This window comes from Didymella exigua (assembly GCF_010094145.1).
Source record: "Didymella exigua CBS 183.55 unplaced genomic scaffold M421scaffold_6, whole genome shotgun sequence".
Lineage (NCBI taxonomy): Eukaryota > Fungi > Ascomycota > Dothideomycetes > Pleosporales > Didymellaceae > Didymella > Didymella exigua.
Genome location: NW_022984780.1, coordinates 478,290 through 489,956, shown reverse-complemented (window position 1 = coordinate 489,956; position 11,667 = coordinate 478,290). Strand labels below are relative to the sequence as shown.

At 54.1% G+C, this 11,667-nt stretch overlaps 6 protein-coding genes across 6 annotated transcripts; 4 read left to right on the top strand and 2 right to left on the bottom strand.

The window, feature by feature from the left end:
* Positions 1-19: 19 nt before the first annotated feature.
* Positions 20-735, top strand: M421DRAFT_2741 (uncharacterized protein; the record flags this gene model as incomplete). Its single annotated transcript, XM_033588830.1, has 2 exons — positions 20-383; positions 437-735. 2 exons carry the CDS (start codon positions 20-22, stop codon positions 733-735), a joined length of 663 nt encoding a protein of 220 aa, XP_033451473.1.
* A 1,573-nt stretch (positions 736-2,308) lies between these two features.
* On the bottom strand, positions 2,309-2,740 carry M421DRAFT_56347 (mitosis protein dim1; the record flags this gene model as incomplete). The annotated part of the gene is made up of 1 exon (XM_033595393.1): positions 2,309-2,740. One exon carries the CDS (start codon positions 2,738-2,740, stop codon positions 2,309-2,311), a length of 432 nt encoding a protein of 143 aa, XP_033451472.1.
* A 990-nt stretch (positions 2,741-3,730) lies between these two features.
* On the top strand, positions 3,731-4,329 carry M421DRAFT_57102 (uncharacterized protein; the record flags this gene model as incomplete). The annotated part of the gene is made up of 2 exons (XM_033595470.1): positions 3,731-3,900; positions 3,954-4,329. 2 exons carry the CDS (start codon positions 3,731-3,733, stop codon positions 4,327-4,329), a joined length of 546 nt encoding a protein of 181 aa, XP_033451471.1.
* Positions 4,330-4,614: 285 nt separating this feature from the next.
* On the bottom strand, positions 4,615-5,604 carry M421DRAFT_417879 (putative alpha/beta hydrolase). The gene has a single exon (XM_033591611.1). It carries the CDS (start codon positions 5,533-5,535, stop codon positions 4,630-4,632), a length of 906 nt encoding a protein of 301 aa, XP_033451470.1. The 5' UTR covers positions 5,536-5,604; the 3' UTR covers positions 4,615-4,629.
* A 678-nt stretch (positions 5,605-6,282) lies between these two features.
* M421DRAFT_417877 (PLC-like phosphodiesterase) lies at positions 6,283-7,946 on the top strand. Its single transcript, XM_033591610.1, has one exon. The coding sequence runs from the start codon at positions 6,583-6,585 to the stop codon at positions 7,879-7,881; it is 1,299 nt and encodes a 432-aa protein (XP_033451469.1). The 5' UTR covers positions 6,283-6,582; the 3' UTR covers positions 7,882-7,946.
* A 1,194-nt stretch (positions 7,947-9,140) lies between these two features.
* On the top strand, positions 9,141-10,458 carry M421DRAFT_99118 (alpha-centractin; the record flags this gene model as incomplete). The annotated part of the gene is made up of 4 exons (XM_033598706.1): positions 9,141-9,446; positions 9,525-9,977; positions 10,026-10,340; positions 10,396-10,458. 4 exons carry the CDS (start codon positions 9,141-9,143, stop codon positions 10,456-10,458), a joined length of 1,137 nt encoding a protein of 378 aa, XP_033451468.1.
* Between the last annotated feature and the right edge of the window lie 1,209 nt (positions 10,459-11,667).

The following is an 11,667-nucleotide window of genomic DNA, read 5'->3' as shown; positions in this document are numbered from 1 at the left end:
GACCTACGATGCGAAAACAATGCTCCTCCCGCTGCTCGCGCGCCTAACCGCCCCTCCCACACAGACGCTGCACATCCTCGCTCCCACGCCGTCAACCGTCTCCTTCACCGCGTCCACGCGCCCGCGCCCCACGACGCTCGCCGCGAAGCTGAGACACCATGTTTGGCTCTTGACGCGCATTCTCGTCGGCGCGCTCACCCTCGCGCTGCTGTGGATAAAATGCCGTCTCGGCCACACATGTTCGCCCCCCGAGGCCCTGCTGCGCGTGCTCGGCGACCCGCAGACAGCCCGCCTGCTAAGCGCCGTGGGTGCAGTGGGCTGGCCGTACTTTGCCCCCGCAGCGGCCGTGGTGGGGTTCCTCGTGCTAAGGCGCGCATACACAGGTCCCCCCCTCCTCTCTCTCTCTCTCGCCATAGACGTCGCTGACACGGCATAGAAGAGTCGCTGATGCTGCTTCGCGGTCTCGGCGTGCAGACGTCGTCATCCGCTGCGACGGTGCTGCAGAGTCCCTCGAGGCGGTTTATTCCCACGAGCGCTATCCAGGATATCGTCATCCACGAGGCGTTTCGCGGCTTTGAGGTAAGGTTTTACCTGGCGATTGTGGTGCGCGGGGAGGAGGATGTTGTCGTTGTTTTCCCAGGGCTGTTGCCGCGGCGGGCGATGCTGGAGGAAGTTTGGAGGGGTGCGAGGGCATGTCTGTGGGAGCATGGGGTGCGAGAGAAGGAGGCGGGGTAGTGAGGCCGTGGTTGATGGTCTTTGTGCGTTTCACGCGCACACTGGTTGAGATCAAGCTGCTGTTTCTGTGAAACCATTGGAAGAGAATTGTCCCTACCCTCACGGTACCATGATCATGTGAGTCGGCGGACCATCCTGCAGACTACATGCGCGACGAGTCTGCTACTGCGAAGCACAAATGAAGCGTGGAGCGCTCCGGAGTCACCATCTTCTCACGAATCGCAAACCCCCACGGCGCCTACACAAACACAAACATGCGCTCTGAATGCAGTCCAAGCTCCAACTCCTCTACCACCTGGCCATCCATAGCCCCATACACATAAGCCTCTCCAACAAGCGCGTACGCACCACACCTTCATGGCTGTCCAGTGTTGAGGGGCCAAGTCAGGCAAGCACAGAATTAGCGGATTTGTATATCTGCTTCATAAGGCGAACTTGATGGTTCCGCTCGGAGACATTTGCCTGGTTGACACATAACGTGTCGACCCACGAAACGACTGCATCTCTCGGTTGTCGAAACGCTAGCAAGGCGGGTGCAAGATTCGCAAGTATGGTTGTGGCTCGCTCATTCACCACGATGGATTCTGTGTTATGGATCGCCCTAGATCCAGGAGACTGCTTGGCAAGAGGGTGCACTTGACAGCGGGACATGCATGAGGTAGCCTTTAACAACGCTGTCTCCATGTCCAGGGCACGATACAAAGAGCCGGATTTCGTCCTCTTTAAGTGGCGCCAGATGTGGGTGAAGGACGTGATCCCCGAACGAAGGTATGTTGAAGCAGTATACAGAGGAACAGGATCCATCATCGGGGTGATCGGCGGGGGTTATGGCGAGCTGCCCATCCGACACGAAGGTGATTGTGCGGTAACAAGGACGGTCGTGTTCCATTTCGGTTGGCTTTTCGCCTGGGCATGCTTGCTTCACAGGCTGCCGGGTTCTGCGCAGGTATTGCGGTAGACTCCGAGGAAGGCTGCAGCCTGCCAGCCCTCAGCCTTGTGCAGGTGCAAAATTAATCTCTGTTGACCGTGGAATAATGATGCGATTCGATGCCCAGATCATTCCTTCGCGTTGCGAGCGCTAAAGATGCATGTCGCAGAAGTATGGAACCGGTACCGGGCTGTACCGTGAAGAGTAACACTCAGCCTTGCACGTGCTAGCGCCATTCACGTGACTAGTTCTGCCTTGATATGAGCTTTTGATCTCTACACATAAATGCATTCGCCAAAAGCATCTGTGCAGGGACCGGCGGCTCTTCGCGTGGATCGAGTCGCAGCTTCTTCTCAATACCGGGGTCTTACAAGCCTCTCACGTACTTCAAATGCTAGTTGTGTCAGCCACTTGGTCGATGAGAGCGTGAAGTGAGACAAACCATACGGTGCGACAGGAGGTGAGCAAACACAGATGATTTGTGGATTTTTCTTTTCGTCATGTTTGTGTTGACGCTTGCCGAAACGCCATCTTCGTGCCAACGCCAAAGTCCCCAAGTTCCATCACGAAGTCGCGATGTTCCCATGTCCTTCTGTACATGGCCAAGGGAGACGCGCAGACCCAAGGCTTGTTGCAGGGCGTCGTCTAGTATCGATAGCGTGTAGAGTAGTCCTTCGGACTGACGACCAGACCCCTCCCCTTCTTCGCTCCGCGGTAGACCGTCTCAATAATATCGATCAACTCCTGCTTGTCCTCTAGTACCCAGTTCAGCTTATTGTTGTTTCCCGTTCCAAAATCGCACATCATGTGCTTGTTCCTGAAGAAGAACATAACGGTGCAGGGATCATAGAGCTCGTACATGGCCTTGAAGTCCGGGACCTCGTCGAGATCGCACACATACAGCGCCGCGAAGTTCTTCACTCGGTCCGCGATCTTGTAGAGCACTTCGTCTTGTCGCATGCAGTCAGGGTCAGAGTCGCGCCCGAATCGGATAACGACGAGACGGTCTTCTTCGCTGAGGATTGCTTGGTCGACGTGCCAGCCTGTGCGCAGATGGGGAAGGACTACAGAGCCCATAGTGAAGTTGGTGTAGGTGACTTTGGTCTTCGGTGGGGTATTCGCGCGCTCGAGAGCGCAGTAGTGCTGGTATTGAGGTCGTCGCGTGATACGAACTTTGCGGAGGTGTCGCTTGGACCGTGTGTGATTTGAGCCGTGAGGTGAATGTAGTCGCGCGAGTGAGAAGTATCTTTTTCGAAGAGTTGTAGAAATCTTTGGAAGCCTCACAGCAAGGCTGCAGCGCACGGGCACGAACGCGTGCCCCGCCATCGATCCCTGTCTAGCGCTTCCGCCCGCTTTCCACCCAGACCTCCGCCATCTCCTCCTGCAGAATGAGACCACTAACCTGGCCAACAAGGTCCTCCATGCTGCGTTGTATATAGACCGGAAGTGCCACTTACATCCCAACCTCTACTTGCTGCACTTTTCCAAATATGTGCCACAATAGCTCTGATTTCTTCAGACCCTCCTGCTCTCACTCCCGGAGCATTACGCGGCTTCGCACTTCAACATGGGTCTGAAATTGCACAAGTCAAGCGCCAATCGCTACAGTTCGCACATACTAATCTCACTCACTTCCGGTCCCAGCTTCGCCAGCACAGTCTATGTGCTCACCGACATATTTGCGAAGCCTGGCGATCTTACGTCCGGTATTTGGAAGCTTACCCCTCACTATCGCCGATGGCTTTGTCACAGCGCGTTGCTTACAGCGCGTCGCGAATATTACATCACTCTTCTGCGGTGCTCCGCTACCACAAACCATCGCGTGGAGCATCTAGACTCAGCCTTCGAGCCATTGACGATCTCCGGAGTGAGCAGTGACCGGAATGTTGACGTCCGTTGACCCGGCGAGATGGGGCAAGTATGTTATCTCCTCGGCTGTCACTTCCTCGAAACTTTATGAACTAGATAAATACTGTCTTCAACTCAAGTCGTTCGACCTCTGTCTCTAACATAGAATTTGTAGCTCAACGACTCGTGTCTATCCAAGACCACCTCAAACCAACAGTCATGAAGGAGAACGTTGTCCTCCCATCTGAAGGAGCCCACGGTGAACGCGATGGTACCGCGACGGCGACCTGCTACTGTGGAGCCGTGCAAATCAAAGTCCCGACCGAAGGCGAGGGACTGGTCGACACTTTCATCTGCCACTGCACCGACTGCCGCAAGATCACCGCTAGGTCAGAGACTTCCGAACTCAATATGCTCACAGTTATGACTGACTCCTTCACAGCATGTTTGCATCCAACTTTGTAGTCAAAGACTCGCACCTCAAGCACGTCCGCGGCGAAGACAAGCTGACCCGCTTTCGCCAAAAAGATACCATTGCCACAGGCAATTACATGGAGAACAGTTTCTGCAGCGTGTGTGGCACGCTATTGTACCGCCGCAGCTCTGGCTACCCTGGCATGAGCATTCCGCGTATTGGCACGATCGACGACTTTGCACTGCAGGAGACCAAGTTCAAGCCCAGGATCGAGACGTTCGAGAAGGATAGGTGTGCGTGGTTGAAGCCAGCGAGCGTGGACGAACACGTTGATGGAGCGTTTTATACCGGTGGAAAGGAGTGGAAGAGTATCCATGATGGTGTTGGTGGCAAGGGGAATTAGTTAGGCCCATCGAAGCATATCGGCCTATGGCCAACAAATCTCAAATATCAGGGATCACGACTACTACTCCACTATCTTCGATCAATACAGAAGGTCTATCGATGTCTGTACTGCTGCCTGCGTACAGATTCACGAGCCTCGGAGCACTTTGCGTGTTTGAGGTCGCCGTCACCGCTGCAACGTTGTGGTTCTGCAACATACGTCAAGTATTCGTGGCCATACCTGCGAGGATATGTCCAAATTGGCCCTTTGGTAATTTTGGATACTTGTTCTCAAGTCTACCACACTGCACCAAAGTATCTACGGCGCATACTTTCTGACCATCTCCAGCACCGCCTCATTGACCTCCTTTGGATTCGTCGCGCTCAGGTAATGAGCACCACCCTCCACTATACTCAGCTTCTTCTCCTTACTCGCAGCAAACAGCTCGATCTGCTCATGTTGGACCTGGCATCCATACACGACATCCTCCGCCCCCTGCAGCCAGTACACAGGACACGTGACATCTCCCAGCCTCAACGTCACCGAATCCCTCAACATCAAACACAACACCGCCATTCGCGCCTTCCTCCTTCCCCCATCCCCCTTATACGTCTCCTTAAGTACCTCTGTCCAAAAATCAGTCGACTGCTCTGTAGCATGCGCGCCGAAGCCGAGACTAGCGACCATCCCGCACCACTGATCGTCAATCTTGAACTCTGGGGTAGCCGCGGCACTCGTCCATTTCTGCGCAAACGGATTCAGCACCGGAACAGGGTCCCAGCACCCCTTCTCCCGCGTCTCGGGCGTCTCGGCGTCCATGCTGGTTCCGAGTGGTAGCAGCCCGAGGATACGTTCAGGTGCGAGTAGAGCCATTCGAACGACGATCCAGCCGCCCTGGCTGGTTCCTAGGACAAAGGCCTTTTCGACGTTGAGGGCGGTCATAACTTCTAGGGCCACGATTGCGGAGTCCCAGTATGTGAAGTGGCTGGCTTTGGTAGGGAAGGTGGTTGCGCCGTGGCCGAGGGGCTCGATGGCGAGGATGTTCATGGCGCCCGTGAGGCTGTTGTCGTTGAATTGCGCATCGAATAGAGCGGTGGTCATGCACATAGAGTTTATGCATACCAACGTGGGCTTTGATGGGTCGATGGCATTGTTGGTGAGGCGGTAGCCGACCTGTAGGTTACCTAGGTGGGTGATTTTAATGGGGATTATGGAGGATGGCATTGTCGATGCTTCACGCCTTAGAACTGATGATGGGAGAGAAGGAATGAAGCAATGAAACTTTGACGAAGACCACTTCTGTAGATTCAGACAGACACCCAAGATGTTTGACACGTGTGGTTGCATACCGGTAGCCGAAAAGCGGGCATCCCGGTGGCCCGCCCTGTGTGTGGGCCAAGGGCGACACCTTCTGCCATTGCTGTTCAAGCTTTCAGTGATCTTCGATTGACGTGAAGGAGGTTGTTCACGAGGCTTGCTACACGGCACAGGCTCTCGTGTAAGCAATGTATTCGCTGTTTGGTACGAAGGGTGATGCAGCTTTGACGGCTGGCTAACCAGATTTGTGCGGGTGGGGCCAACAGGAGCTTTGACATGCCCCTCTAGGCACCTCCAGGCCTGGCGACGCAGAGAGAACGTCGAAGCTTCAGAAGGCATCGCTCGCTCTCCATCTGGTACACAGCTCTGCAATCACTGTGTCCACTCGTCACTTTTCAGCTCATTTATCTGCTTGCGGGCACCGTCTTCAATCTGGACATCTACATCCGAGCCATAACGCGGCGCGAGATGTCGACTTACCCAGGTACCGGTAGTCTCGGTAAAACTCCAGCGGAGAACTCACACGTGCTTCTACCATTGGCTCGGTAACGGCCTGCTATCAGTATCACCAACCACACCAACGATCTATCCCTGTATCATCGTACCGGCTCTCCGCCAGCGCGAATTTCTGCAGCTCAAGACGGCTAAGAGATTCGAAGAACTTGCTTGGGCTAGACAAGACTTGCTCAAGCCTCTTGTCAATGACGTTGCCGGTGCAGAAGCTTCAATAAGCCTAGCCCTTCGCCCTGGCGCGTGGGATAACTGCTTGGCCCTCGCGCGTTAGGTTCCTGCACCGTGCTCCCAGCTCGCGCGATTGACAAGCCGCCATGTTGATCCAGACCCCGGATGGTCGGTATTACTCTAGTATAAAATGAAGGCTTCTCGCCCATGTGGTCGGGAGGGCGTACAAGCAATCCATTCTCAAAGTACCAAGCTGAGCCATCAACATCGGCCATGAATTCCCTCCTGACTCTCGCTTTGGCAGCTGCTGCCGTTGCTGCTCCTACTAGCAGGTCTTACCCTACTGGCACCACCGGCCACCCTGGTCACACCAGCAAGGATGACAGCTATCTTGTCTCATTGGGCCCTCGTCCCTACTATATCGTCAATAACATGACGGATGGACCATTGAAGCAGAAGCTCCAGTCTTGTGAGAATAAGCCTGTTTCTATCAACCAATTCTCGATTGGTCACCGTGGTGGCGGTACTCTTCAATTTCCCGAGGAAACCAAGCAATCCGAAGACGCAGGTGCTCGCATGGGTGCTGGTGTCCTCGAGTGTGATGTCTCGTTCACTGGCGACCGAGGGCTTGTCTGCCGTCACTCGCTTTGCGACCTGCACACAACGACCAACATCCTCCTGCATCCTGAGCTGGCGAAGAAGTGCACAATTCCCTTCATGCCAGCAAACGGAACGGCACCTGCCAATGCCCTCTGCTGTACCTCAGACATCACCATCGCTGAGTACAGCAGTCTTTGTGGCAAGCAGGACGGCTTCAACGCTTCTGCCCGCACGCCTCAGGACTACCAGTACGGTACTCCGATCTGGCGAACAGAGCTGTACGATACCTGCGGCAAAGTCTTAACCCTAAACGAGTACATCGACCTCGTCAACGATTACCCCGGCTACCGCAACTTCACCCCCGAGCTCAAGACTCCTCCTTCCCAGGTTCCCATGCCCTTCAAGGGCTACACCCAGCAGCAATATGCCCAGGACATGGTTGACGCCTTCCGCAACAAGTCCATTGACTACAGCCGCATCTGGCCACAATCATTCACATACGACGACATCATCTTCTGGCTCAAGTACGACCACGACTTCGGCAAGCAAGCCATCTACCTCGTCGAGTACGACACGCCCGAGGACATCACAGCAGGCATCTCGAACCTGACCGTCGCTAAAGCCGCTGGTGTCAACATCATCGGTCCTTCCCTACCTATGCTTCTCAGCGTCAACGAGAACAAAACCATTGTCCCGTCTGCATATGCTCATGCCGTAAAAGCTGCTGGCCTTGATATCATTGCCTGGACATTTGAGCGCTCTGGACCACTTGCGACAGTCAAGAGCAGGGGCGAGTACTACTTTGAGTCTATTGCGAACGTCACGTATTATGATGGGCAGTACTATGAGGTGCTGGATGTGCTGGCGAATCAGATTGGGATCAAGGGGCTGTTCAGCGACTGGTCGTCTACGGTCACATATTTTGCAAATTGCTTTGGGCTTAAGGGGCCGGTGGGTGGTAGCTACAAGTAGAAGATGAACGAGTGATGATGAACTGCTCCATCTAAGGATGGATACAATGTGAGCTCAGAAGCTCCGCCTTACAGCTCATGACGGCTGATATCGTAATTCGGCTTGTGTCCACTCTGTGTCTTGGAACCATGCGGCTCTCGCTGCACTCGGCGTGCCCATACCGCTGCACTGTGATGATTCACTTCAATTGGGTCAAAGCTAGTCGTGCTCTTTGCCGATTGGGGTCCTACTGCATTCCTAACCATCTCGCCGAAATCATTGCATCGTCGAGGCGGTGCTTCACCAGACACGATGATTGCTCACATGCTATCACGATCGTACTTATGCAGGCAGGACGCGCTCAACAGAGCCACTAAGGAAGTCGTTCACTCTGTTGCAGTGTGCTTCTGCGCCATCGATATGATAAAGTGTTGTTATATTGATTGATTGTCCACAATACGCTTCATAATGAACACTGATTTCTCGTGAGTTTTCGCTGCATTCTTTGCAGAATCGGCTCTGGCCTGCAGGGTCAAGCCCAAACCGAAAGTCACCTTAGGCATGGAGAAGGTCCGTCTCATACTCGAGCGTGATGAGCATTTTCAAAGGGCCATCATCACTATTGCATTGTTCTGCATCGCAGCCAAGGCTCTTTTCAGACCTGGGAGAACCAATAATAGTCCTCGTTAACGAAGTCCACTCTTCTCACGGTGACAGAAAACTTGGATTGCACCCTCCGTCACCCCAGATGTTGTAACGAGGGCCCCGTAAGATGTGGCCCAATGCTCTGTGCATCAATCAACAGGGTCTTCAAGACGGTAGATGCCAGTTCAGTCGCATTGATGGAGTTATATTCTCTTGCTTGAACATTCTCACATGCTTGGGTCCCAGTCAAGGCCGAGTCGATCAATTAGCTCGATGTTTGACGTACGATATCATAACTGCTTCGTTCGATGAATTCTTGGCACTCCTCCACGAATGTGATCGATCATTTTGAGAAGGCGCCTAACTGACCTTCATAGCGAAGATATTAGATCGTATCGAGTAGTAGCACTGATGGGCAGTGGGCATTGTCGAAAGCTGATTCGCACCTTGCCACGTGACAGCTGGCTAGCGCGTTGAACCCTTGTCAACAATTGTTGTGGCAGTCGCAACTCGAAGAAGCTACGACACTGAAAGATGCATTCACGACCATAACGATAGCGCTCACTACAAGATTCTACCCCGCCTTCTATATCGCAGCCAACATTTACCTCTGGTCACCTCTATAGCCCTCCACAATGGGCTCACGACTTCACAATGCGACCATCGTCATTGACAACGGCAGCGGCACGATAAGAGCTGGCTTTGCAGGCGAGGATGTGCCAAAGATCTACATCCCCTCATACGTCGGGCGACCGAAGCATGTTCGAACAATGGCAGGCGCATTGGAGGGTGATGTGTTCATTGGGCCGTCAGCAAAAGAGAACCAGGGGCTATTTAAGATCAACTACCCATTGGAACACGGCATTGTCACAGACTGGGACGATATGGAACGGATATGGCAGTATGTCTACAACGAAGGATTGAAGACAATGAGCGAGGACGTAAGTAAGACCGATAGCATGAGCAGCTCCGGGGGCACATTGTGGGGGTACTTTGACTGACTATCACTTGTTGCACAGCACCCTGTACTTCTCACAGAAGCGCCGCTGAATCCTAAAGACAACCGCGAAGTTGCCGCCGAGATTCTTTTTGAGACCTTCAACGTCCCCGCGCTATACACCTCCATCCAAGCCGTCCTCTCATTGTACGCTTCAGGAAAGACAACCGGTCTGGTCCTGGACTCTGGTGACGGTGTGTCGCATGCAGTACCTGTCTACCAAGGTTTTGCGATACCCAACAGCATCAGGAGGATAGATGTTGCCGGAAGAGACGTGACAGAGCAGCTTCAGTTGCAGCTGCGGAAAGGAGGGTACATCTTTCACACGAGTGCGGAGAAGGAGATTGTCAAGGCCATGAAGGAGGCAACAAGTTACGTAGCGCTCGACATAGCGAAGGAGGAAAAGGACTGGTCCGGCAGTAGGTCGGAGGGCAAGGCCGTCGACTACACGTTGCCTGACGGACACAAGATGAAGGTGCGCTGAGTGTTGTACCACACTTGATCGCATGCTGACCGATTCTAGATTGGCGCTGAACGCTTCCGCGCACCCGAGATCCTCTTCAACCCCGAGCTCATTGGCCTGGAGTACCCTGGTGTGCACCAGATGGTCGTGGAGGCTATCCAGAGGACGGACATGGACTTGCGCAAGTCCCTTTATGGCAACATTGTACTCTCAGGTGGCTCCACATTGACAAAGGGATTCGGAAACAGACTACTCCACGAAGTGCAGAGACTTGCGGTGAAGGACATGAGGATCAAGATCCTCGCGCCGCCAGAGCGCATATACACCACGTGGACCGGCGGCAGCATTCTCGCTGGTCTGAGTACCTTCAAGAAGGTTGGATTTCTGACACCGCGCGAGGGGTAAAAGCTTAGACTGACACGTGTTGCAGATGTGGATCGAGAAAGATGAGTGGCAGGAGAATCCGCACATCATCCACTCTAGGTTCGCCTAGACGCTGCGTTACGACCTCGGTCGCAGACAAAACGCCGTCCTGTGCGTCTGCGCTTCCCCACAGCGCCTGCCGCCTCCGCAAAGGGGTCACGCGGTTCGAGAAGGGTGCATAACGCTTGTGCGCCGGGGTGTTAGTCATGGAAACCGGGACTGCGCAAACGACGTCCACAGAACATCACAGGACCCTGCGCGCCTGGCATCGTCCGGATCAACGTGTCGTGGCGGGAGTGCTACCGTAGTGCTTCCCCGCATTTGCCAGCGAGTTTCCCTTTTGAGCTTGTTTCTGTTACTTAACCCTAACATGGGCATCGCATACGACTGAGGGGTTTGCAAAGTTGTGGTGCATCATACATGGCGTTTGTGTGAGCACAAAGGGATACCCATATGATTTTGAGATGGAGTCAATACAACATACAGCATGGCCAAGCTCGCAATGGCAGGTGCTGCAAACTCAAGGTGTGCGAAGGCGGAACGCGCGTTGCTGGTCGACCAGATCGCAAACGCCAAGGATCGTGAACTCTTGTCTGCTATGGTGCGACTTGTTTAGCCATGTGCGACTACAATTGCACAAGATTGCGCAATGACAACTCGACGATCTGACCGAGGCGCCTCAGTCACGATGCACAAAGGGGAAATGAACACACCGCTGAGTCACTGACGGCGAGAGTGCGTGTTTTCTGTGTCTCGTGGTCGGTAACTGAGCGCAAACTACGCCTCTTGCTGTCTGGACTGCCGAGACTCACGATGTCCGGCGTCATGTGCAGCGCTTTGTCCGGGGAGGGCTGGGGGCAGAGCTGGAGGGAAATTGCGCATTGTGGCATTAGCGGCAAGGTTGTCGCGGGGGGGACTCATTGCAACATCGTGAATCACAACTGTGAGCTTCAAATTTTGCAGCGCGGCCCCTCCGGCACAAGCACCACGACGCAATGACGGCGGCTGCGCGGGAAGGAAAACTCTGCCGCCTCCACGCTCTGCCAGGTCGCAACAGGTGCTGCCTCACATCATCTCGCGCACGGCTTCCAAGTGATGGCGTCTTCATCTTGTTCCTGGTCACTTAAAATTCTGCAGCGGTGTTGGAAGTTTTCCATTACCCCCGTGAAATATTCTCATTGGCTGATTTGGTGTCAGGTGCACCTCAAACAAGGCGCGCCCGAGCTATTACGCTATCGAATGCAGAGCCAAGGTGGCTCCGACGCCTTTCGCTGAGGAC

Coding starts and splice junctions, on each gene's coding strand:
- M421DRAFT_417877 (XM_033591610.1), top strand. CDS start 6,583: ATGAATTCCCTCCTGACTCTCGCTTTGGCAGCTGCTGCCGTTGCTGCT.
- M421DRAFT_417879 (XM_033591611.1), bottom strand. CDS start 5,535: ATGCCATCCTCCATAATCCCCATTAAAATCACCCACCTAGGTAACCTA.